General features: G+C 39.3%; 2 protein-coding genes across 3 annotated transcripts; one reads left to right on the top strand and one right to left on the bottom strand.

Annotated features, from left to right (window-relative positions):
- The first annotated feature begins 321 nt into the window (after window positions 1–321).
- Window positions 322–9698, top strand: SLC24A5 (solute carrier family 24 member 5). Its single transcript, XM_063169728.1, has 9 exons — window positions 322–415; window positions 693–872; window positions 2157–2240; window positions 2330–2433; window positions 2750–2850; window positions 3608–3891; window positions 4845–5051; window positions 7809–7910; window positions 8460–9698. Exons 1-9 carry the CDS (start codon window positions 322–324, stop codon window positions 8780–8782), a joined length of 1479 nt encoding a protein of 492 aa, XP_063025798.1. The 3' UTR covers window positions 8783–9698.
- MYEF2 (myelin expression factor 2) lies at window positions 9138–26427 on the bottom strand. Of its 2 annotated transcripts, XM_063169726.1 has the most exons (17): window positions 26225–26427; window positions 21521–21750; window positions 20259–20311; window positions 18979–18986; window positions 18775–18868; window positions 17719–17910; window positions 16908–17061; window positions 16449–16498; window positions 16299–16362; window positions 16063–16164; window positions 15813–15863; window positions 15669–15737; window positions 15298–15396; window positions 12977–13048; window positions 11557–11759; window positions 11396–11447; window positions 9138–9671 (listed from the first exon to the last, which is right to left on the bottom strand). In XM_063169726.1, the coding sequence occupies exons 1-17, from the start codon at window positions 26425–26427 to the stop codon at window positions 9508–9510; spliced, it is 1860 nt and encodes a 619-aa protein (XP_063025796.1). In that variant the 3' UTR covers window positions 9138–9507. The 2 variants fall into 2 exon arrangements, with proteins under 2 accessions (XP_063025796.1, XP_063025797.1); XM_063169727.1 differs by lacking the exon at window positions 12977–13048.

Below are 26427 nucleotides of genomic sequence, written 5' to 3' on the forward strand. Positions count from 1 at the left end.
TGGGGCGAGTCCCTGAGGGGCGGTGGAATCTGGGCAGGCGGCAGTGGGACCCCTGCGGGATGGGGCGAGCCGCTGAGGGGCGGTGGAATCTGGGCAGGCGGCAGTGGGACCCTGCGGGATGGGGCGAGCCGCTGAGGGGCGGTGGAATCTGGGCAGGCGGCAGTGGGACCCTGCGGGATGGGGCGAGCCTCTGAGGGGCGGGGGGGGGGCGCGGCCCCACGTGACGCTGGCGCCCGGGCCGCCGCTCGCGCTGCTGCCGCTCGAGCTGGAGCCGCTCGCGCTGGAGCCGCTCGCGCCGTTGCGGCGCGCGCAGTCCGGGCGATGCGGGCGGGCGCGCGGCGGCGCGCGGCGCTGGTGGTGCTGGCGGCGCTCGCGGCCTGGGGCGCGCGGGCCCAGCGCCCCGGGGACCCCGCGGGTACGGCGGCACCGGGACGGACCGGGACGGGAACGGGACGGGAACGGGAGGGCACCGGGAACACCGGGAGGGCACCGGGGACACCGGGAGGGCATCGGGCTCCGCTCGAGCGCTGCACAGCCCGTCCCGCGGGCGCTCTGCCCCGCCGCAGGTGTGCGGCGCTCTGGCGGCATCGCTGCAGCGCTCCTTGCTGTGCTCGAATCCCCAGACGTCCCGGGGCCTGAGGAACGGGAAGGTGCCATACACGATGTGTAACACTTTTGCGCTCAATTTTCAGAAAACGGGACGCGTTGCATCCTCTCGTCTTCATCGGAGTTTCCTGAAGGATTTTTCACACCGCAGGAGAGGAAGGATGGAGGAATCGTTATCTACTTCATAATTATACTGTACATGTTTCTGGCCGTGTCCATTGTGTGCGATGATTACTTCCTACCTTCCCTAGAGATCATCAGTGAATGTAAGTGACATCCTGTTTTCCTGTAAAACTGAGAAGCTTGGCATCAAACTTTCTCTTTTAAAAAGCTTCAAAGTTAGAGTGCTCTGAAAGAAAACTGAACAAGTTTCACTTTCCATGCACAGATGTGTCCATAGAATATTTAATTTGATACACAGGATCAATATTTTATTGAAAAAAACCTAGTGATTACACTGCACATGTATTCATTTAATATTTGCTTTCTTTCTGCCTGGAGGAAAATCTTAAGATTCCTCAGTATTAACTAAACTGACAATTTCCATTTCAGTTGCACAGTACTATGTCCAGGTAACTATTAGTAAAAGAAAAAAAATTAGGAGGGATGGTGATTGGTGAAACCAAAACTCTTTCTAGGGTTTGTTTTTCTTTAAAAGTAGTGATGAGCTACTGCTAACATATTATAGTATGACACAGGAGGGACAGGAATTCTATGGTTACCATGGTTCTAAGAAATCTAATCAACCTGCAACAATTCCCCTGGCTCCAGCAGACCACTGAAGAGATGGTCTTGGCAGGGAGTTGAGATTTTCGCTGCCAAGAATTAACAAAATTCCCTAGGGAAACTCATCCCTGAACTGGAAAACCTCCTCCAAATCTGAACACTTACAGCAAATGTAAGCTTCTACACTGTCATAAGAGCTGGTGTTTTGTTTATTGACAATAAATTAACATTTGTCAGACTTGCCATGGTCAGCCATACGTCCCTGTAGTTGGTGTGCAGGACTTGATCCACAGAGTGAGTTACATTCCAGAAAGTCAATTTGCCAGAACAAAAATCTCATTTCTCTTAAGCAACACACAGGCTCTTACGCTGTCCATACAAAATGAAAATTTGATTTTAAGATCACAGCAGTGGTTTGAATTTAACTAATGTTTCTGGTATGTGAAGACACAGTGGTACAGATTTCCCTGGCAGATGGATAGAATTGATATGGATCATACAGCAATATCACACTACAGTCCATGGAATTTCCCTATAATTACTACCAATAGGAAACACAGTTTAATCCTGCATACAAATGCTGATTTTAGAAGATTTAAACTAATTTCTGTAATGAAGTTAGAAATAAACTAGCCTGATAGATCAGGCTAATTTTCAATATATTACTTTATGACTCTCATATAGATGTATTGACTGTATGAAAATAAACTTTCATCTACTAAACTGTTGTAGTAGCAGCTAACATTATGTACTAGTGAGAGTAAAGGGTACAGGCTACTGCAGCATCAATTTTTTTAAAGGAATTCTTTTTGTTCTGTCCTCAGGCCTTGGCCTCTCACAGGATGTAGCTGGAGCCACTTTCATGGCTGCTGGAAGCTCTGCTCCAGAGCTTGTCACTGCTTTTCTAGGTAAGAGATGTGTTTTATAACTCCTTATAACTTAGAGCTCTTTTCCTTGCATGCCAAACTCAAACATACCAGAGTCATTTTCTTTACAGGAGCTTTTGTGACAAAGGGAGATATCGGGGTCAGCACCATCCTTGGATCAGCAATATATAATCTTCTTGGTATTTCTGCAGCTTGTGGGCTGTTTTCCAGTGTGGTATGTATAACTTTGATAGTTCTGCTCCTAAGGGCAAAATAGTTATCCTTTCTCATTTGCCAACAAAAGCCAAGAGAGACTTACTATGACAACTGCCAAGTTTATTATTTAGTAGCAAAACCAGCATGTAATCAGTTTTAAGATAACTTGCTATGAAAGTTTTTAAAAACACTAACTTGTTGAATATCATACTTAAGTCATTCCTAAGAATCTTTAATTTTTACATAATATAGAAACAACATATTGATGCAGCATTTACAGCACTTAGTGAAAGTATTACAGAGAGGTTTAAGAAAAGTACATGACTGATCTGCAGGTTTCCAGGCTGTCCTGTTGGCCGCTGTTCAGAGACTGCCTGGCATATACCATCAGTGCAGCAGCCGTCCTTGCCATGATATCTGACAGCAGAATTTACTGGTAAGAGCACAAGTAGTGTTGAATTCCTGTTGACTGGAGATTTGTGAGACAGTGTTTTGAAAAACAAATGAAAATCCCCAAGCCCCAAACTTCAAGTAGCCTGAACCTGCTGTTCACTAACAGAAATGAACATCCTGTAGGCTTTAAAAAAAAAGTCACAATGCTTGTAAAGATTATTACCTAAACATTCAAACTCTGCATATTTGAAGTTTGACCTGCATAGGTTTGTCTGTACAGACTTCACAATTTCTATCACAACTGTTCTGACATGGCAATTAGTGTCCAGCATTTACTCCTTTTAAGCCTTTCCTTTCATACCAGCATTGTTCAGAAAAACTTTTGTGTGCCAAAGGAGATCATGAGTTTCTGATGTTTTAACTCTTCCATCAACACTGAAACTCCTGTTACCTCAACAAGACAGTCAGGTCCAGCAAGAAGTCTCTTGAAGTTTATAATTTAAGCATCACATGAAGACTCAATTTTGCAAATATCAGGAAAATGTTCAATCAGTAAGATCCCCTGAAAAAACATGCAGCTATACAATACACAAACAAGATTCTGCAGAGGAGGGGAGTTAATTAAACTGCTGAAAGACATGGGGACACTCACAAACTTCCATGACATTAGCCATACAATTGCAAATAGATGCTTTTGTGTGTTCTCCTTCTGCTATTCATGCAAATCTTTTCTCTCTTCTTATGCCAACAACTGGGTTCTTTTATACTACATGTTATATAAAACTTGTTTTTCATTCTAGGTATGAAAGTGCATCCCTATTATTGATATATGGGTGTTATATTCTGGTACTATGTTTTGACATTAAAATCAACCAATACCTCATGAAAAAGTTCAGTCCCTGCTGCACGTGTTTTACAAAAGCCATGGAAGAGAGCACGGAGCAGCAGCCACTGGTTGGATGGAGGGACGAGAGTGGACCTCTCATTCGCCAGCAGTCAAGGACAGACAGCGGCATTTTTCAAGATGAGCTGGACTACTCTCAACTTTCCACAAGCTTACACGGGCTCGATGAAATCTCTGAAGGTACAGGTTTGTTACAGCTGTCTCTAGCACCCTGCATGCCTGTCTGCATCAATTCTCATCAACAGCAGATTCTCAGACAGTATTAAGATTTTGCTCACAAAAGAACTCCAGCCTAGTATTTAAGTAAATCATTATTCTAACCTGGAATATAACACTGAGCAAAATCAGAGTGATGGTTTTTATATGAAGTCAGTTGCTAGAGGAATGCAAGGATAGTTGCTCATTTGTGTTGTAGTAGAACTTCTGTCTTTGTTGTGTGTATTTGAAACTTCCCAGCAACACTGCTTGTAAAATGCACTATCAGCTGAAAGCCACACAGGTACTGTAGTAATAGATACTCTTTCCATATGACGGTGGCAGGTTGGTAGCCCAAAATATGCATAATATCAAAAGTAAAGGGATAGCTGTGATGTGGCCACAGGTCATGTTTCCACTCAGGCAAAAAAGAGCAGTTGGTACTTACTCTTGGTAAATGCCATGGGCAAACCCTTATAAAGAAATTCATTTTTCATCCACCTTAGTTCACCCTTGGTGATGTAATAAAAAACATGTTAATCATAGAATATTAGGCTGGAAAGAGATCTCAAGGATCATCTGGTCCAACCTTTCCTGGCAAAAGCATGATCCCAGATGGGCCAGCACCTGTTCAGCTGAATCTTAGAAATGTCCAACACTGGGGAATCACAACTTCCTGGGGAGATTATTTTACTGGTGATTATTCTCATTGTGGAAAAATGTTTTTCTTGTGTGCAAGCAGAATCTCCCCAGAAGTAACTTGATCTCAGAATTTTGTCCAGACAGATGTAGGTACTGGTTAATACTACAGCTAAAACTTGAGGCAGAAGTATTTTTCACCTTTTTTCAGTATTCTCACAAGTAGAGGACAGTAACATACTGTACACTATGGATTCAAACTTAATGCCACAATTTAAAAGTTGCTTTTTCCTCAACAGATCATCCAAATGTCTTTACCATGCCTGAAGCAGATATGAAGAGAATTTTGTGGGTGTTATCCCTTCCTATTATCACACTACTCTATTTAACTATCCCAGATTGCAGAAGACAGTTTTGGAGGAACTGGTTCATGGTGACATTTTTAATTTCAGCAGCATGGATTTCTGCAATAACTTATGTTCTTGTATGGATGGTAACAATAGCAGGTAGGTACGTAAAGTGGTGTTGCTATACCAGTCAAGAATCATGGAAAAAGTTGTGTGGTTTCCCTGTGAGGTTTCCCTTTAAAAGTCAGTTTAGCAACTCAGACTGTGCTGTAAAAAAACACAACAAAGAAAAACAACAGAAACTTATGTTTGACTGCTTAGTTTGCCACCCTCTTCTATCCAATGATGGAACACTTTTATAGAGTTTAGCTGCTTCACACTGCTTACCATCACATGAAGGAGAACTTAATGTAGCTACAAAAAACCCTATCTGTTTTTAAAAACAGTTTCACTAAACTGCTTCATTAAGCAAAGCAATTAGACACACAGCAATAAATTTGTCATGCTGAAGGCTGACAAACATGAAATCCCCCAAGACTGGAATTAGAGGTCAAAGTTTTTTGAAAAAATCCATAATTTCTATACCTGTGTTTCTCACAAACGTTACAGTAAGAGATGTGGCATTAAATTCACTGCCAAAAAAATTCTCAAATATGTTTATAAACATCCTCGGAGTGTGTCTATGTGGACCTCTTACAAATCTGCATCATAAAGTGGGGCAGTAAAAGGATTGCATTTAAGAGAGAGAAGGGGTATGGACTTGTATGTAAAAACCTTCTCCTAAAAGTACTTTGAGGTATTAAAGGTCTCCTCATTTCATTGTTTCTCCAGTCAGCTTGAAAGACATCCAGTTTTTATATTTAAGAGCAAGCAGAAAATGAAACTGAAACTCTACAGAATGTTTCAAAGCTTGCCATTTTCACATTATAGCTCACTAATCCTACTCAAGCTTTCTACTACTTCAGACATGAATAACTCCTTGTTCAGTGCAGAAGCAGACCTACACATTCAGTAAACCTTTGAGAAATTATTAGTAGATCACTGGATATTACACCCACCGTGTTAACTCCTTGGGTAAATAATTTTCCACTTGTACCCAAAGAGCAAGGGTTCACTGTCTGGATGCTAAAAGCCTTTGAACCAGGATTCAAGTCAACATTATTGCTGTTCTACAAGACAAAGCATTAATTAAAATGAAAGTAGGTATGGTGGAGATTGAGAGAGTGTATTAGTTCACTTTCCAGAGTCATCACAGGTAGTACTGGGGTCTTTGGCCCACTATTCTAGGTAAATTATATTCTATTTACATGTTAAAACACTACAAGTTAAACACACAATATATTCAAGTCCAGGCTCTCATGAAGGTTGAGAACTCAAAGGTTCTACCATTGCATAATCAGTCTATCAGAATGTCACAAAAGTATCATAGCTGGGCACTAAACTGGGATGGTCAAGAACAAACGTAATTTAGTACATCTTTGTTGCTGGCAAAGAAAATTCTACTGCTTATAGCAACACATTGCTACTAATACACAAAATTAACAAAAGCCTAGAAAAATAAGACTTTTCTGTCTTAATGGTCAGTTGCTAGAAAATAAACCACTACACATTAAATAGAAGATAAATCTATCTAATAAAATAAAAACCAACTTCTCCTGAGTTTATATTCTCTCTTATAACCTTCAGAGGGCTAGAAACTAATGTTGGGTACATAAGGCTGGTTCATTCGTATTTCACCTTGGTTTGAACCATTATTTTCCAGCCTGGATGATTTATAAAAGCTGATTTGTTGGTCCCTCACCCTACAAATCTATTAGAAGTGATGGAAGGATAAAAAGAATACAAATTCTGCAACAGGATCATGTTAGTACCCCTGAAATCAACAAACAGTTTCAAATATAAATTTACTGGGCTGCTCTAGACTAAGCTGGTAAGTAACAGACAAGCATTGCTGACCTAGCTTAGTGTACTGCCTCTTATTTAAATAAAATTGCTCTTATTAAATATGTCAGAATATTTCATGTAAGAACTCAGATTTCAACACTAAAAAATACTAAGATACTTTTCAGTGAACCAAAATGTTTAAGAAAAATTAATTACTTTGTAGCTTGACTAGAGGTATCAAATACTGATGCACCTGAATGGTACAACTGCTGAAACAGTTTTGAAGAATCCCTGTATTTTAAGTTAGAAATTAATATGGTTAAAAGACATTTGGGGCTGAGAAAAATAGAGATTAGGGAAAAATATGCTGCTCTTCTAATAACAGTTTAAAACTTTTCTTCAAATTTAAATGACTATTTCCCTACAGGAACTCACAATTCTAAGGGGTTACTTGTACTTACAAGTCATATAAAAATTCCACACTCTGATTCTTCCAAATCACTTTCTAATTGAAATGAAATGGTAAAGGCATGTAGTTGAGACAGTATTCTCACAACATCTTAATGACTGTCCTCCCCAAGATAATTCATGTGCTTATTCCCCTCCCCCGAGGGGATCAAAAAGAATGATTATAAGAGTTATTGCTTCATGAGACTTCTGAACACTAATAAGGAGATGCCCAAAACTGTAAGAGACTATAGTATTTTCTAGAAGTTGAGGGAAAAAAAAAAAGGAATAGTAATTTGTTAGATATTTAAACTTTTACTTTATCTGCAAGAAAAAAAATCTTATTTGCTACTGTATTGACCACTTCAGACTTAAAGAACAAGGAAAGGATATTTGTTGTCACTCTTTGTTTTAACTGCTTTGTGGTTCTGTCACATCACATGTAGTTTAGTTAGCTGATACATTCCATATGGAATTACTGTATGATTGATTCTTTCTCCAGCAAACAAAGTCCAAAGCGTTTTCAGTGGATGAGCCCTAACTTAAACCACACTTGCATTTTCTACCCTTATTTCTCAACTGCAGGTGAAACGCTGGGAATCCCAGAGTCAGTCATGGGTCTCACCCTACTGGCAGCAGGAACCAGTGTACCAGATACAGTTGCAAGTGTGCTGGTGGCTCGAAAAGGTAAAGATTTTAATATTTAGGCTCATGCCAATGGATGTCTTTAAAATGGTACTACAAAAAGAAAGAATTCTAGTCAACATTTTGATAAATTCAAGGAGTAACCTCAAAATCCAAGCTTCAGATTCTAGAGCTTAAGTTTATTGAAAATAAATAAATAGCTTACCTGAAAAGGCTGTGGCTCAGACATTTAAAAACTTCTCAGAGTATCTCAGAGAAGTATTCTAGATTGGTTTATTTGTTGTTGATTACGTATTACAGTTTTACTGCAGAACACAACTGTAGGTCTCAGTATTTTAAGCATAAATGGATTTTATAATAGCCTGTCTAGCTTAATTTTAAGTGCAGCTGTGCAGATGCTGGTGATTTAGGGAGACTTTTATGGTTGTGGTACCCATGTTCTGTAGAATCTGTGACTATAGTTCTTCCAATGCAAAATCTGAAAAGGGTGCTCTGTGAGAAACTGAGGGCTAGCAATCTGTTCCTCCAAAACAGTTTGGCAATTTCATGCAATACAATTAAGCCAACTTATCTGTATTTCTTCTTTTACAGGAAATGGAGATATGGCTATGTCTAACATCGTAGGATCCAATGTATTTGATATGCTCTGTTTGGGAATACCCTGGTTTATAAAAACTGCCTTCATAAATACATCAGGACCCATAGAAGTGAACAGCAGTGGTCTGACATACACAGCCATTTCTCTTATCTGTTCTGTTGGTTTCATTTTTCTGGCAGTTCACCTGAATGGCTGGAAAATAGATAAAAAATTGGGGACAATTTGTCTTGTCCTATACTTAGTATTTACTGTATTATCAATTTTATATGAACTTGGCATCATAGGAAACAATCCTACAAGGGTCTGTGGTAACTAGTTTTAATCAGTGATTATGCTGATGAAAAAAATAAAAGCAGGAGAAAAAACCCCAGTTTCTTCATTTAGTCAAAATAAAATTTCAAAAAACAACTCCAAACTCCCATTGGGCTCTAAATCTTATATACAGAACTAAGTCATATCATTAAAGTAATATTAAGTAGAACAAAAACATCACAGCCTAACTGGAGCCCTTTCTTTTAGAGTCAAGAATTACAGTATGACTACAACGCACATATAAAACCAAAATTCTGAAAAAGACATCTACTTCTTACATTACAATGTTGATACACACATTTGGCGGGGAAAAAAAAAATCAGAAAACACTAAATAAATCCCACTATGCAATCTGGAGATTAACAGAGAAAATGGCTTATTTTATTAAAAACAGTATAACCATTCATTTAAACTGAATGACTAGAGACACTTGGCCTAATTTTCCAAAGGCACTGAGCATCCAAAGCATCCCCAGTCTATAGGGACCTGCAGGTGCTCAGTGCCTCTAAAAAAAACAACAAAAATCAGGCGAATTGTCTTTAAAAACCAAACATAGTAAGATTCAGTTAACAAGTATCACAGTATATTAAACACTATACTGTTAAAGGCTGGTGGGATTTAAAAGTTCCTTTTTACAGCTTTTGTAAGCATACAATGTTACTAAAAATGACTTACTAAGACAGAGAAGCTAAACAGACATAGGAATGTTCCTGAACACACAGTTTTAAATTATGCATTGCGATCCAAGCGGACATCAATTTCTCTGCCACTGATTTTTATGCCGTTCATTATCCTACAGGCCTTTTCAGCAGATTCTGGTGAGTCAAATCTGACTGTTCCACAGCCCTTTGATTTTCCATTCTCCATTTTTATTTCTGCAAACATTACATGACCTGAATAAATAAGTTAAACAGCAGTTATTTCAAGTCCTCAGTGTACTAACAACTTAACTCAGAAGTAATAAAAGAAAAAACTTAAGTATAATCTAGGGGAACATATGAAATTGGCACTTTCAGACTGACGGTACACTCACTCATTCAGGCAAGGTGACATGAAACAAAACAGCAGGAAAGAATCCAAATCCAGATCTGCTATCTCAAATCTTTCCTGAAGTGTGCCTGTATTTGACCTCAAGTTTGAAACAAAGTGCCCTGTAAGACTCAGGGAAGGGTTTGTGTTTCATACTGACAAAAGTGTGAGTATTGAACTGTAGCTTAATCCAGTCCACCCTGTTCATGACAAAAACATACCAAAGCAATAGTCACAACCAAGCAATTTTGCTAAGAAGCTGCAGAATTAAAGTAATAACAATAAAGTTACCAGGCTGGGAGTGGTGGAAAAGTAGCATGCACGATCCAATTCCTGCTGAGCTTCCTTGAGGTTGGACACTCAACTCACAAGGAAATATTTTTATAAAGATGTACCTCTGAGAATGTTCAGTTCCCTGGAGCTAATGAGTTTTTGGTTTTTGTATGTTGTAGCACACCCCTCGTGAGCCCCTGAACATCACTAGGAAGAAAAAACTTTTCCCTGAAATACAAAGCCTTTTATTTTTAAATATCATGTAAGACTGTCCTTTCAGTCTTGAAAGAAATGGTACACTGGGAAACAGGCTCTGTATTTCTTTATGATACTGACATGAACACAATCTGTTGGTTATAATTCTTTAAAGCAACTGAACATAATTACTACATCTATTAGCTGACAGAGATACTGAAAAAAAAGTTCTGAACTATCTGAAAGTTGCCCAGGAGGTTAAGACTCAAAAAAAAAAGGAAAGAACCTGTTGTGCTATATCCTCCATCTACAAAGAAACCATCAACACCTTGTAATTTTTCATAATTGAACTGCAAGGTCTAATTTATAGCACTATCTCTAAACAGCTGTATGATGACTGCCTTAGGCATCAGCAGTATGTTTTAGATTATCTATCTTTTCAGTCTATCCAAAATAAGAAGTCATCCAGTAATTCAGTTAAAGCTCTCCATTCTGAAAACGTGTTTTCAAAACATGTATTTTGACACTCAAGCTTTATTTTTCACTTATTTCTGTGAAAAGACCAACTTTTCTGAATTAGATAAAGCCAAATATTGAATATTTGTAGCAAACTTTTATTTTTTAAGATAAAGGAGAACATACAGCCTGCAAATACTCTAATCAGGATCACCCATATGTATAAAACCTGTAATGCTATTCTGGCAAAATTACTAACTCTGATTTGATGCAGCACCATTTCTAAAGTAATGCATGACCTGGACAGATCCAGGCTCCTGCACATATTTAACTCATAGGAAACACTACATTATACACTTCTACTGGCCAGGGAATACATCAAAAAAAGAAAAAAAATCAAAGAGTAATTTTATTAAAGGAATAGGTTAAAGTTCATAGCAAGTGAGCACTCAGAGCCAACACAGCACATACTGTACCTTGGTCTTGTGTTCTGTCATGCCTAAAGATTATTTATATAACTCAAGAAAGCTGGGTGAAACAAGAAAAATTAAGCTAGCCAGACTCTTCTTCAGAGTCAGACAACAGTCTTCCTGTTATTATCTAATAAACACCACATAACACCTGAAGTCCATACAGATGAACAGGGTAAGGTTCATATACATACCACATTGACTGAATTTCTCCTTTAGCTTCTGCCAGGTCAAGTCAAAAGGAAGCTAAAATAAAAAGGTATTATTGGTAACAAAATATACAATGAGAATAAGAGCATGTAATCAAACACACCCACAAAATAAGCTTGTGGTTCCTATGTATTTCATTGCTTACATTTCTCACAAATATCTGGTTGCCTTTGGAGCCCAATCTCTCTCTCATGCCACCTCCCATCGGGCCCGGCCCAAATCCTCGATCGATGTCCATGTTCCTGTCCAGGCCTCCACCCATGGCGGGTCCCATCCGATCAAAACCGGAGCCCATCCGATCCATTCCCATTCCTCCAGCCATGTTGTTCATACCACCCATGCCACCACCTACACAGAGAGAGAAATGGAGGACAAAAAAAAATCTCCTTTTAGCAATAAACACACAAGTATTTGGGATAAAATAAAGTTCTTGTGTCAGAATAAGAATAACTTTATTAGAAGTGCTGTAATATAAACCTTAACTTTTATACATGCACAGTGATTTATCAAGGAGCATGGCCAGTATTTTAAGACAAAGTATTATACAAGATCTAGAGTGTCAGCTCTAAAATAGTAAAACCAAACTGCATCAGGCTATTATAATGTAGCAAAATGTTGAACACAAGAATTCAAAGTCTGTCTTGTTTAATTAAAAAAAAAATATGATACTCTTTACCAAAAAGATCAAATAAATAATTGTGGCAATACTTAGATACAGATAATTGGACCAGATATACAACTGTTTATTTGGCTTCCTTCATTTATATCCAGCTTCACTTAATGCAGCCGTGCCCACACCTAACTGCAAAATCTTCTAGAGAAGGCTTTTTATTTGGCCAAGAACAGAAGTTACTGCAAGTACTGTAAAGAGCATGAACTTTCCTATGTGTCACAGTTTAAACCCCGATAAAAGTACAACCATGGAATAAAATGTATTAATTCATTTATATAAGTAACTAAGAGCAATAGCATTCAAATACTATAATATTTCTGGATTCATAATTAAAAATTAATGTACAGTAAAACTATCACGAACATTCACAAGGGACCCTGTCTTTAAGCCTTACGCCTTCTAAGATTGGCACTAGCAAGATTTTAGTTTCTCATCTGCTGTAGACTGAGGAACTCAGAGAGTTGCTGCAATACAAACTCAGTATTGGAGCTTTGCACAAAATTAAACTGGGGGATAATCTGAAATTCAAGGCTGATTTTTTATTTCAATGATGACATTACTGAGGTTCAGCTTTCATGAACTTTACTCAAATAACTCTGCCTGTCTTTTTTTCTGAAACACAAGTTTACTTTAATCACTTCTCCCTCCAAAGTAGAAGTTGAAACCATTCCAAATCTAAGATTTAGGGAAAGAGTCTATTAGCTAGTTTTCCTCTGAACTTTTACCTAAACATAACAGCTTTGAAAACTGTTAGACTTGTCACATGCAACAGAGTTCTACTTCCTCAACAGCAAGACACTACACTACACCAAGTTCCTCTGATACAAGTAGGTGTACACGGCATTGTTACATTGCCTATGCATTTAGGTTCTATTGAAACAAGTTAACCTACTCATTCCAGATCTTACTGGGCCCATGCTAGGTGCTCCCATTCCTCCTGCAAAAACACCAATCATTGCACCACCTAAACAGAGAAAAATAACGAAGTGACATACACTGAAAGCAGCAGTTAGTGCAAAAAACAAAGCACACGCTAATGAAGTGCGCTGTTCTCAGTGTTACCTGGCAATATTCTTCTATAAGGACACGAGTGTGTGCCTTGACTATACAAACTGAATAGGAACACCTCGTAAGTAAAGTTAGTTTCTCCTTTCCTACTACAGGATTTAAGCTACTCTGATTTCTTTCTAGCTTTTCTCCCCTCTGACAGCCTGCCAGCAGCACAAATATGGTAAAATTAAATGGGCCATTTCCCACATTGGGAAGAAAAACTTCAAAATTCAAGGCTTCATCTTATATGAACTTGATAGTATAAAAAGTCAACAATTCTGTTGCAAATCAAACATCCTCAATTCCATTCTGACACTATAGCCCAATCAAAGACACCTTCCTTGATTTCAAGGTTACTAAAATCAAATGCCTTCACAGTACTTCTTTCTAAGATACCATTAACCTAAATACTGTAACAGGAGTACATCGGGGCCTTCCCTGATCAAACACAGTATCTATTAGAAGCCCCTACAATTTCCTTCCATTATTTAAGGTGAAGCTGGGAATCTCTAATCTGGGTTCTCAGGACACTATTCAAATGGGCAGATCACTGACAGTTTGTAAATTGAAGTGTGCGGGATCTACTGAATGAAAGACACCCCCATCAGTTTCTCACAGTGGCCATGTTCATAAATTTTTAAACCAACGTGTTACCTGAAGACTCAGAAGCCTACTGCTTGCAGAAACATTTATAACTTAAGTGGCCTTGCATTTTCACTTAAGCAACAGATGTTAATGCAAGTAGCCAGAGTGAAAGCATAAATTTGATTTCTAAGACATTCATTCCAAGGCATTAAGACTAGCTTAAGGACAAGCTTATTATGTTCTTACCACTTCTACACAATTATCAGTATTGAAGAGAAGCACACAACAGTTACCCTTTTCTATAACTTGCCTCAACTAAAACAATTAAAAAAAACCAACTTTTATACCAGATGAACCTTATGCTCTTATCAGTTCTTCTCTTTCAAGGTGGTGAATTAAGGGAATGGAAAAGTACAAGAAACACGGAAGAGGAAGAAGAGCTGTCTCCTATGGTGCATTTTGTGTTCAGTTTCAGGCCCCTTACAAGAAGAAAGACATAGAGGTGCTGGAGTGTGTCCAAATAAGGACAGCTGCTCAAGGCTCTGGAGCACAAGCCTTGTGAAGAATGGCTGAGGGAGCTGGGGTGCTCAGCCTGGAGAGGAAGAGAAACAGGGAGAACCTTTCTGCTCTCTGTAACTATCTAAAAGGAGGCTGCAGAGACATGGGGTCAGTCTCTTCTACCAAGTAACAAGCAATAGAACAAGAGGAAACAGCCTCAAGTTAAACCAGGGAGGTTCAGATTGGATATTGGAAAAAATGCTTCAAAGGAAGAGTTGCCAATCATAGGAACAGGCTGACCAACAAAGTGGCGGCGTGACCATCCCTGAAGGGATTTAAAAGACGTGTACACGTGGCTCTTGGTGACCTGGTTTAGTGGTCAACCCAGCCTTGGCAGTGTTGGGTTAAAGGCTGGACTCGATGATCTTCTCCAACCTAAGGGATTCTGTGATTCATCCAGGTAACAACAGAGTAACAAAGGGCAAGAAGGCTCTGCTGTTGAGCTCTTCCACACCTCTGAAGATGGAAGAGTAACTCATCCGAGGGAAGCCCATGGCCAACAAGACATCATCTATAAACAAAATAATCCTGGCTCAGTAACAGAAGAGGCTAATAAATACCATTCTGAGCTACAGGAGCTCAGAATGCAGGACAAAAACTGAGGGCACCAAAATCCAAGACTCCTGTCCAATGCTACCTGATCTGCAGTAGAAACAGTACTATACCCACCATGCATTTGCAGACAGGCTCATGGAATGTACAAAGGCTGTACATGGACACCGTGTTCAGCATTATCAGAAGCATATACTTCAACATCCCACAGATTTAATACCCCACAAAATATACAGCATGAAGATAAATGCTTTCCTCAAACAGCTATTCCATTTATATTTTACAGAGGGAAAAAAACCCTCCACATCTGAACCCCTGTCTTAAGTGGTGACTGTAATGAACATTCAGATTCCATCCTTACAGTAATGACTGGGGAAGAAGAGACAGAAGATGACCAAATGAAACCAGGTCTCCTCCTAGCAAAATTCTTCCAATACTACGTCACAGAAAATTTAACAGTTACCATACCCATCCTTCCAAAAGACTCTCCAAAACCACGGTTCAATGCCATGTCACCACGACCAAATTCTCTTTCCATGTTTGCTCCCATTCCACCACGGAACATTTCTGGAAAGAACAAAGCAAAAATCAGGAATATTCTGTTATTCACACCTGAGTTGATGCTCCTACAACACTTGTTTCACAGCCACTTGTTTAAATAGAAGAGAGTCTAATGCACAAGTCAGAGGCACCTATTACACACTCAGCTCCCCTGCCAGTTCCCAGGCCTCCACTCATACAACTACTTCCTTTGAACTGATCTATATTACCCACCCCTAAATGGAGTTTTTAATGAATATTAGCAAACTAGTAGGTGTACAGGAACGGTGTTCAACTACCTCCCATTCGGTTGACTCCAAACCCTCCCATGTTGGGCATTCCTTCCATCCCACGAAATCCAGGAAGTCCTGCAAAATAAGGAAAAAGTGTTTTCTATACAGTATTAAAGAAATATTTAATGCAAAAAACTTCATTGCACGTACCGCCTCCCATTCTACTCATTCCACCAAATCCTGGGCCGTCTATTCCCATACCTTTAAACCAAAAAGATAAACAACACTTAGTACACCCTAATGGATTTTTTAAAAGTCAGAGTTAAAATCTCAAAAGCACACTAGACAAGGCTTGCTTTGTCAAAAGTCTGTCATTTCTGTGTTGCACAAATGACAATTTTAAACTTTAAAACCTTTAAACTAGCTCCGTATAACTTAAAAATGAAGAATCTGGATTTACCTCCCGGACCCATGCTCCCCATTCCACCACCCATGCTCAGCTGTGTTGCACTGATGGGCTGTCCACCTGGTCCAAGTCCCATACCAATGCCACCAAGACCACCTCAAAAACAAAAAAAAAGTATGATCAGAAGAGAGACCTTCCTCTGTATCACAGAGACCACAGTAAGCACAAGTGTGAAAAAACAGATCACCATATACTAAGTGCAAGGGGTAGAAAACAGAGCAGGCACTCACGAGGTAATTGAGAGCTTTTGCTGTCCACAACACGGAAGTCTTCATGAGGAACTGACTTGTCATCCTGACAAAAAACAAGCATGGAATGCTATGATCCTTTCAATGTTTTGGCAGAGACATATAAAGTAGAAAGAAACGAAAGCAACTTACCATTTTTACATGCATGGGTCTATCAAACAGGAATTGTCCATTGAACATAGCTGAAGAAATGCAAGTCAAGGAGTCTTAAGAAGGCAATTTAACTGTTTCTGAAGAATCAATGTAATAACTTATTATATTTCTGTACAATTGCTCTGAGTCTTATCTTTCCCTACCGTAGCTTTAGAAACACGATTCAAGGGCCAGAAGATGCAATACAAGCTGTTAGGTACACTGAAGTTAATTTCACAATTGTCACACTGCTGGGTATTTTAATTTTGTTCAACATCATGAGGAAGTTTTAGAATTTACTAGTAAATTCAGGCATTACAAATGCAATCTGGACAGTATTACACTCTAGTCCCTATATTACAGCTACAAGGCAAATAGGCACCATTTGTAAAACTGCGCTGCCAGAACCATTAAAGACTGATCAATATATGATCAATTATTTTCCAAAGCCAAGGATACATATTGCTTGAACAGCTTCAATTGCTTGTTCAAAGGTAACTGTCCCCATTCCTCGACTCTTGCCATCTTTATCTTCTTTGATGTCTGCACGCTTCACAGTTCCAGCAATGCTGAATACCTCCTTCAGTTTCTTCCAGCCAACTTTGAAGTCAAGCTTAAACACAGAAATACATCAGTGATGTAAGTGCACATCTCTGTTCTGCTATTACATTTGGAAGAGATTTTCTGCGTTGCTGTTAACTCTTCATTAACAAAATGGTTGAAAATTGTAAATAGTTGAGATTTTGCAATACACGCACTAAGTCAAAAAAATCACCATTTGAACACGTGTGTACAATATGTACATGTATTTTACTTTAATTAACATACTACCATTGGGTTGGTTCTTGAGAAGAGCAGCTGTAATTCCACAAGACCTCATATAAATACAGTAGTCTTTTGTGCTAATAAAGAACTTGAATCATTGCATTTTTTGGAACTTTATTGTGTTAGCCTAAAGTAACTAGCAAGATAAACTTAGGTAAGCTGACATATATATTGAATAAAAAACAAATGCCATTGTAAATAGTGAAAAGATGTATAAAATAGTTTTGAATCAACAGATGACTGCAATCATTAGAAGGGCATGTCAGTCTCAAGAGTTTAATGTATCTTTCCACGTCCAAAATCTGAATACATACCCAACACTTTCAATTCAATACACTAACTGTGAACTTTTTCCAAACTCCTCTTAATATTAAATCTGAACTACACAGGTGTAAGATGTCTTACAAAGATCAAACAAAGTTATAAAATACAGTTTTAAGCTTACGTTGGCAACAAAAATCGTGGATCCGAGCCTGCCTGCTTGCAAATTACTGATAACCTCAGGAGGAATGTTTGGATTATTGAGAATAGAAGGTGGTAAATTCATCATTCCAGGTGCTGCATCAGGTCCATGTGCTCCTGGAAACTGCCCTCCTCCCCGCTGCAGTGCCCTACGAGCATGTTCCCCTTCAGGATCCTGAAACGTGGACACAAACAAAGCCACTTAACCATCAACAACCAGACTGGCAACAAACAAAATGGTACTATTTGAAACTCTGCATAAACCCATCAAAATTATCAACTAATAAATACACTTGTCCATGTCAGAGGGATCATGAACTGAATTAGCATGGAGCCCTAATTCCCTCACCTCTAGAGGTGGGTCCTTTCAGATGAGGGTTGAGGCATATTGGCAAAGCACTTGTTGAGGAAGCGTGCACTGCCACTTCACATGCTGTACCTAGCCTATGGACAAGTAGAAAAGATTTCAAGCTAAAGGACTGTCAGTCTAGCACTTTCTCCAAGAATTGAATTAATTTAAGTAGGTGGTGGTTTTGTATCATTTATTAATACCATTATTAAAACTGTAACAGGACAGGAAGAACTGCATCAGATACCATCATATTACAGCACTACAATAGAAATGTTGACATTATTTCACTTTCCAGACAGCACAACTTCTGTATTTCCAGCCCCACTTTTGCACATATGTAGTGGTCTAATAATCAGCTCATTCTGTGTCATATTTTGAAGCAGGGACACAATGTAAACATAGATTACCTAGGTTGGAAAAACCCTAAGGTAAGAATATGAAGTAAAGCTGTTTTAACAGAAAACAGCATTAGATTATTTTGACTTTAGGACATGCTTTTTATCAGTTTATACTCAGCATAGTATCCAACCTCCTGCAAGCCAACAGGCAGTTCAGCTCATCAATAAAAATTCACAAAAAAATGAAACTGGAAATTGCACATCTAAGACTCTCAAAACCCTGTATGGTCATCTCAGTAGCTTTAGTATCTTCACCATTTCCAATTCAAAACAGCAGCAATAAACATACCTCTTTAATATTCAGGGGTCTTCCACTAAGATCATATTTGTTCATAGTGTCTAATGCCTTCTTAACAAATTCTTCATCTTTAAATTCAACCACACTTAGAAAGAGATCAAAACATTTAGAGTATTAAAATAAAGTTGAACATGCCAAATCTAATAGAATGTTTGGATAGCGGTGTGCTTCTACACACATAAAAAAGAAACTTACCCACAACCCTATATCCACGAGATTTGTCATCATATGTAAAGAGAAAACAAGCAAGAAAAAAAAGAAGTCAGTTAGCACACATGACAGAAAATGAAGCTTCCAGTTAAAGATCCCAGCTCACTGTTAAGTAACTATACAAGTTATTTTCAGCTTCAAAATGCATAATATATGCTCTTTAGTGGTAGCCAATCTGAATTTCTCCTACTTTCTCAGCATACATACCATTCAAATGCAAGAGAATACATTGTCTCTTACGCTCTTTGAGTCAAACCAGAATTGGAAAAATGCCACACAGATCCATGTAAGGACAACTGGGAAGAGGAGGTGGGAGGGAAAGGGTGGAAAGAAAATAACCCCAAAACAACCAAAAACCAATCAAGACACTCATCATGTCATTAAAAGTTGTCCACTAACCACAAAATTAAAATCTACCTACGTCAAGTACACCACTACAATGAAAAAGCAGTCTGCATACCTCTTCAGTACTACAACATAATTGAGACATTACAAGAAAATAACCTTATTGACTGCACCAGCATCCTTCTAATCAAGCAAAGTGTTGAGGATTTCTTAAAGCATAGCAAAGCTGACAGCATGTTTTAGTTTTAACAAGTATTAAAGAAAGTAATTTACAACAACTGATACAACCTCAGTTAAAACTCAAACCTGCATTTCTCATGTTCTTCACTGCAGGTTTGGAGCTGCTATTGGCCAAACTTTTGACTATCATTAAGAAGACAAAGGAACTTTAAGAAACTTCACTACTAGTGCCTCATTGCTGGCACTCTGTTAGCTACCAACCATCTCCATTCATTTAGTTTTAAGAAAGTAAATGCATTAAGCCAGTGTTTAAAAGTACCAATAATCCTGCAAAGCTGTGAAATCAGGCACTTCACCCAGTATATTCTTACCTAACATTTTATACTTATTGGCTCCAAGAAGAGCATACTACACTAACAAAATTTAATTAGAATGATTGGTTTATTGAACATCCTTTATATGAAACAGATTTGTACCAAGACAAAGGTGTTGGCTAAAAAGAAGGATTAAGTAAAAGCCATTTGTTAATATTTACAGAAGTACTTTGTCCCTTACAACCAACTAGTGTGAGTTGCATGAAGGTGTCAGACTACTTCTAATAGAGAATCCTCAAGGCTACCTTAATGAAAATCAGTGTAAAAATGAAACTTACTTTCCAATAACTGGTACAGGTATTATACAAAAATAAAACTGCTGAGGAACTTTTAAACCTCTAGCAGATTGTTGCCCACGGCACTTACCCTTGATTTTCCTTCAGCATCCTTAAACAGCTCCACGTATGTAACCTCACCAACTACATAAGACATACAAAGGGAAAATACCAAGAGACAATGCATTTAAACACCAGTATCTTTCTTTACTGTGCCCCTGTGCACAAGTCTACAGAGAATCACCTATTATTCACCAACAATCAAAACCAGACCAACCATACCTCCTGTCAATGGCTATATAATTTAGCTATTTTCAGAAATATGCAGCAGCCACATTCTCAAAACTAAAAACAAACAACTATATTTAACCTAATTCATACTAGAGATCATATTTTGGCCAGTATGATATAGTTGGTGAACAAATTCAGATATACACAGTCCCTTAACCTAACAAATGAAACGTCAACGTTCACTGAGAAGTGTTACATTTATCATCCTACTCACAACACCTGTTTTAAGGTGACTTTCTACCTGAATATCTTCAATCAAAAGTTTGCCTTCAATAATAACCAAATTTACACATCAAATATTTCACAGCAAGCGACTCACTTTCTAAAGTAGGAAGTTTAAGTAAATAAACCAATCAATTAGTCACGTCACCTTACAACAGATAAGCCAGCAGTTACAGAAGGGGGGTCTGGCATTTTTCACAGCCTAAAAGCCAAGTGTGCTTTGCATTACTTTTGAAGAATCAATTTTTCAAGGAAAACAACAGAACTAACTTTTTACAAAATCCATATGTTATCATTATTTTACCCCAAATTTAAAATAAAATTTTTGGGGTAGTCAGGTTTCTCTATCAGAACTGCAACAATAGGAACAAGCTTTTAATACAAAGCTCCAGACAAACAGTCATGGCAGTAGTGACAATGCAGACCAAGTTAATGCCACAGCCAGATTCCACCAAAGAAATACAAAACAACTTTTGAAAGACATCCCTTATTATTCAGGTTAACACACTTCATGTGTTGCTTAAATACAAAAGCCCTTAGAGAAAAAAAAATCTACAAGAACTACAACTAGACAAAACACAATCTCTTTAAGAACTCATGAGGTCATGCATGTACTCTCTACTATCACACCAGAATGGCAGAAGATTGTGAGCACTTCATTTACCCAGCCTACCCTGCAATGCAATTGTCTCGGATGAAAGAGGGGGAAGGGAGATAGATGTACCAAGTACAGCCCAAAACAAAAAAACCTCAAATCAATCTGTGTGGCTCAAAGGACACATGGGTTGCATTTAAGCCCCACTGGTTTCTGTGTGAAGTGTATTACAAGAAGTAAGTTACCTTTCTCTCTCATCAGGTCTTTAATAGCTTGCCATTTCATGTCATAGGGGATGTTGCTGATGAAGACCCGATTGCGGTTAACGGCCTTCTTGTCTGCAGAGCCTGCATTCTTCTCCTTTGCATAGGGGTGGAATCTATTCTTGTTTCCAAGAGAAGGGATTGCCTTTGCTTTTGCAACAAACTTTTCTTTCACAGGTGCTTTCCCTTCTTTTGCTGTCTCATCATTATCCCTACATTAAAAAACAAAAATCCAAACAAAAACACTGTTAGTCTTGTGTTGCACCATTAGACTATCCCAGTTCCTACTTATATAACTGAGTCTTTCCCATGCTATTGGAATTCCCAGGATGTCAAATGCTGCTTTTCAAATTAGGAAAAATAAATTCATGCTATCAGAGTAATTCCAAAATACACTGCTTTATCAAGAACAAAAAAATGTACCAATGCTAAGTAAAGAAAGTACATCTTACTAATTCACTTTCATTCCATTTCACAGAATCATAGAATCCTAGAATGGTTTGAGTTGGAAGGGACCTTAAAGATCATTTAATCCCAAGCCACCTGCCATGGGCAGGGACACCTTGCACTAGATCACCTTACTCAGGGCTCCATCCAACTTTTACCACTTGCAGGGTTGGAGCATCCTCAACTCTGGGCAGCCTGTGCCAGCACAACCTGTCTGTCAAGACTCAGAAAGATGGAAATGTGAAACTACTACAAAGACCAAAACAGAAAGAGTGAAAAATGACCTAAAATACTCATGCCTTGGTGCTTTGTAATTTTCACACCTCACTTGGACAAGTTACAGGATATTCACCACAGAAGGGTGGGAGTAGAAACAGTTTAAGCCTGAGAGCTGAAACAGCTCGAGATGCTTAATTCAATGGAATTCAATATATCAAAATCAACTCCAATAGGTTTTATATCAAATTATGTTTTATCTACCCCATAAATGACTTTTATTCACAATTTGTGTCAGACTACTGTTAGAAATTAAAATCCAGCTAAGAACAACAAATGTTTTTTCAGTTTCACTGCTTAACACTACTAGAATTTTAGAACTTATTAAATGCATAGGAAACAGCCGTATTAAGCCATGCTATGAATCTAAGACTAATTAAGTAATTAGGTATTATCCATTAAAACAACAAAGCAGACACCTCCTTGGTCTTTTAAAACTTCATCAATAGCACTGAAATCTTCCTTTTAAAATATTTTCATTTTTTAGATGAAAATTGGCTGCTTTTCCTTTACAGCAGTCCAAATCTCAACTTCAGTAAGACCATACATTTTCAACAGAATTAGAAGAAGTATCTGTAACTCTTCAGCATTCCTGATATTGTTATTATCACAAGGTCATTTAGCATGCCAACAGAGGCTCAAGGAGCCTGAATTGTTACTTTTAAAAAGGAGAACTGCTGAACTGAAAGAATTCACTGAATAAAGCCACACAAATGTGATCCACTAAACAGATGCTACTTAGAATCTTTAACTACACATCACTGACTATTTAAAGAGAAACTTTAAAAGTACTTTCACAGAAACATGTATTTTAAAAAGCCAGAATTAGCATCTTGATTTAGAACAAATTAGAAGGAGATGTCCTACAGGACTGACAGAAGTGAATGATTGTGAACCCTGCTTCTTAAATTACATCACTATCTTTACTAGATTTCTCACATCTCAGAAGGCCTAGTTTTTATCTCATTGAGACACTTTGGAAGGTTTCAGGCATTTCAGTTTTACAACCACAACATATGGCAAAAGCAGTGATTTTGATTAACTGACAAGTTTTCAGCTCTCTGCACAGTTAACAAAACAGTGAGTAAGTGGCAGTCCTGCACTCAAAAGCACATGCAAGGAGCTCCTACTGAAGCCTGGGCATTTTTCAGGGAGGAGTACATTCAAATACATCCATATTTCTCCCCTGACTTTTCCCCCAATTTTGAAATAGTCCCATGGTATTAACTTCACAGTCCTTGTGTTTATATGTGGATTAAGAGTGGATTAGCAACTGGGAAATGCATGGATACTCCCCTGGGGCAAGTATTTGTAAAATTTAAAACATCTCAAGTCAACAACATGTTATCTGGTTCAAGCTTTCTCCAAGTCCTGCTGCATCATCCCTCCTCCACACCATTCTGTGTGACAACACAATTCTTGTGTGGCTGTGCAGTGAAGTGAAATGAAGGGAACAATGCAGGAACTGGAGGGATTCAAGGGAGGAGGCAAAGAGCAGAGTATCAGGTCTTCAGTCAGATCAGTTCCTTCCAACCCAACCCCATCTGCAAATGCAAAACTCCTGCCCAACCAGACTCCCAGTAAAAACCTGAGTTCTCCTTCAAGTTTTAGGATTAGAGCAATGGATTCTCTTCAGCCTTTTAAGCTCTTTCCTACTTAAAGGATTATGAAACAGCCCCTTGGTGCTCAGTGCAGTGCACAGGATGAGACAGGTCTCCAAACAGGGAATCCAGAGGCTCTGCAAGACCTGGCTGCACAAATCAGTAGAGAGCACAGAAGATGCAAGCCTGGCATAAACTCCTAGATCTGGGAAACAAAGCCACCCTGCACTTGGTCTGGGAATCACAGCCAGGCTGCTGAAAATAGAGGATTAATTAAAGAAACAATCCTTCTTGCAAAACTCATCTGCCAAAACCAACAGAGGCCAGGCTGGAGGCAGAAATCCTTTCACAACTCCTACCCTCCTCCTTGAATATCAACAATAATTTCAATCATAAATACATTCAAAGCAATGTCACATTACTCACCTACAGACCACAGAAAAGACAGACTCAGAAATTCTACACTGACATTCTCATGGGGGGAAAACAATAATAATTCTAATCTTTACTTTCTGTATGAGCTACAAATTTCATACATTAAATTAATACTTATATTTGCCTGTGAAATCACAGACCACCACCGTTCTTAGGACTGGAAAAAAGATGTCTACAATTAGTTCTCAAAAAAAGTGCATATGCTCATTGATTTGAAAGACCATTATACCTTTTGAAAAAAAAAAAAAAAAAAAAGCTTTTGAACTTTCCATGAAGTTTTGAAGACAAAAGACAAGCTTCTTTCCATATGCCAGACTAGAAGCCTATAAATAATAAGCACAAGATACATCAACACGAAAGCCCTAAAACTTGATTTTTTAAAAAAAACTTCTACTCCTCCTCACAAGTGTCCATAATAAGATAAGCAGACAGAAATGGAAAAAGTTCACAACATGTGATTTCAAAGCACATGGATCACTTTAGCTTTGCTGTGCTGAATGGTTCCACTGCCCAATACAAGAAACTCAGAGAAGTGGGCAAACCAAGTCAGGATTCCTCTCCATTTAATGAATGCTAAGCAAACCAGGTTAGTAAAATCATTTTTGCAAGTAATACATTTCACCCACAGACTGACAGTTTAATCCTTTGTAAACCCGTCTGGGGGAAGATTAGAAACTGTATGTGAAAGAATAAGATTTGAATCTCTGTTAACAAGAGCCTGCCATTACTTTCAAACTTCAAGTTGTGACTTCTACCAGGCAGAATGACTGGGATTTTTCATTTGCTTGTGAGGTTTTGGAGGCAAAAGAAGATACTGTTGACAGGAGGGATACAGAGAAAATATCTCATTTCAACAGCAGCAACCCCAAAAGGCAATAAAATTAATATGCCTAAAAAGGACAAAAAGGGTGACAATCATCCTGTGAAATTCAATTCTAATCTGTGCAGTTTGGAAGCTGAGGGCCAGACTAGGGAAAAAGAAAACAAATCCACAAATTCCATTTTACAGTGAAGTGGAATTTATAGCTTGTAAACTAAACTAAATTTTACAGGGAGTCAAGTAAAGGCATGAAGTACATATTTATTCCTCCAGCTTTATTTAGAAGATGATCCCATATGCATTTTTTTAAACACAACAGTATCAGAGCAGGGCTGCTTAGAACATGTCAAAACTTCACAGACGCCAGCAGCTTTGATGTACTCTAACAGTAAGTCTACCGTAAATGTATTTTCCCTCCAAGATCTGAATGAGATTGGAAGAGATATTGAAATTCCAACGATCTGAGGCCAAAATCCAGCTCATGTAAAGAGTGACAACCTTCCAAGCCTGACATCAAGAACAACCACGCACACAAAGTTATTCATGGTATTGTTCCAGAGAGCCGGTATTTCCAGCTCCCTTATTCTAAGTTCCTTTTAGCCATACTATACAAGGCGCAATTTTACATACTCTGTGTATGAAAATGTTACCGTTTCCAAGAAAACTTCATGTATGCATGTGTGGGGTTTGTTTTTAGAAAGTAAATTACTATAGGGCTGTCCTACCATTCTCACGTAAACAAAGACTACTTCAACGGCTTTAAATAAAATCGTTTCGGCAAGAAGTGGAAACGTAACCGGCGCCAACAGCGATGCGGAACACTCCCGGACGGGTATCCCGTGGGAACCGCCAGGTACCAGAGCCGGGGCTCGGAGCCCAGCCCAGCCCGGCCCTGCAGGGCGGCCTCGCACGCCCAGCCCTCAGCGGCGCTGCCCCACAGCCGCCCCCGGCCCCGTGCCCTGGCCGCGGCCTCCCCGAGGGCCCCCCAGGCCCCGGCCCCGGCCCCGCGGAGGAGGAGCCATGGGGGCGAGGGGGGTCCGGCCGCCTCCTCCCGCCGCCCCCCGGCCGCGCTGCCCCCGCCGCCCTCCCGGCCCTGCTCTCACACACATTTTGACGCCATTTGCGCTGCCCGCGCCGCTACCGGCTGCCGCGGCCGCCGCCTCCTCATCCTGCGGCGGCTGTTGCGGCGTCTGTTGTTGCGGTGCCGGCTGCTGCTGCTGCTGCTGCTGCGGCGGCGGCTGTGGCGCCTGGCCGGCCGCCTCCTCGGCTCGGCGCGGCGCGGCCGCCTCCGCCCTGTCGCTCTCCGCCAT

Source organism: Melospiza melodia, chromosome 15 (assembly GCF_035770615.1).
Source record: "Melospiza melodia melodia isolate bMelMel2 chromosome 15, bMelMel2.pri, whole genome shotgun sequence".
Taxonomy (NCBI): Eukaryota; Metazoa; Chordata; class Aves; order Passeriformes; family Passerellidae; genus Melospiza; species Melospiza melodia.

Excerpts from the sequence above, each read along its gene's own strand:
- SLC24A5 (XM_063169728.1), top strand. The coding sequence starts at position 322 with ATGCGGGCGGGCGCGCGGCGGCGCGCGGCGCTGGTGGTGCTGGCGGCG. Across the intron at positions 873-2,156 it reads CCTAGAGATCATCAGTGAAT|GCCTTGGCCTCTCACAGGAT; the intron begins GTAAGTGACATC and ends TTCTGTCCTCAG. Across the intron at positions 2,851-3,607 it reads TCTGACAGCAGAATTTACTG|GTATGAAAGTGCATCCCTAT; the intron begins GTAAGAGCACAA and ends TTTTCATTCTAG.
- MYEF2 (XM_063169726.1), bottom strand. The coding sequence starts at position 26,427 with ATGGCGGAGAGCGACAGGGCGGAGGCGGCCGCGCCGCGCCGAGCCGAG. Across the intron at positions 17,911-18,774 it reads GACCCCTGAATATTAAAGAG|GATCCTGAAGGGGAACATGC; the intron begins GTATGTTTATTG and ends TCCACGTTTCAG. Across the intron at positions 17,062-17,718 it reads CCACGATTTTTGTTGCCAAC|CTTGACTTCAAAGTTGGCTG; the intron begins GTAAGCTTAAAA and ends TCTGTGTTTAAG.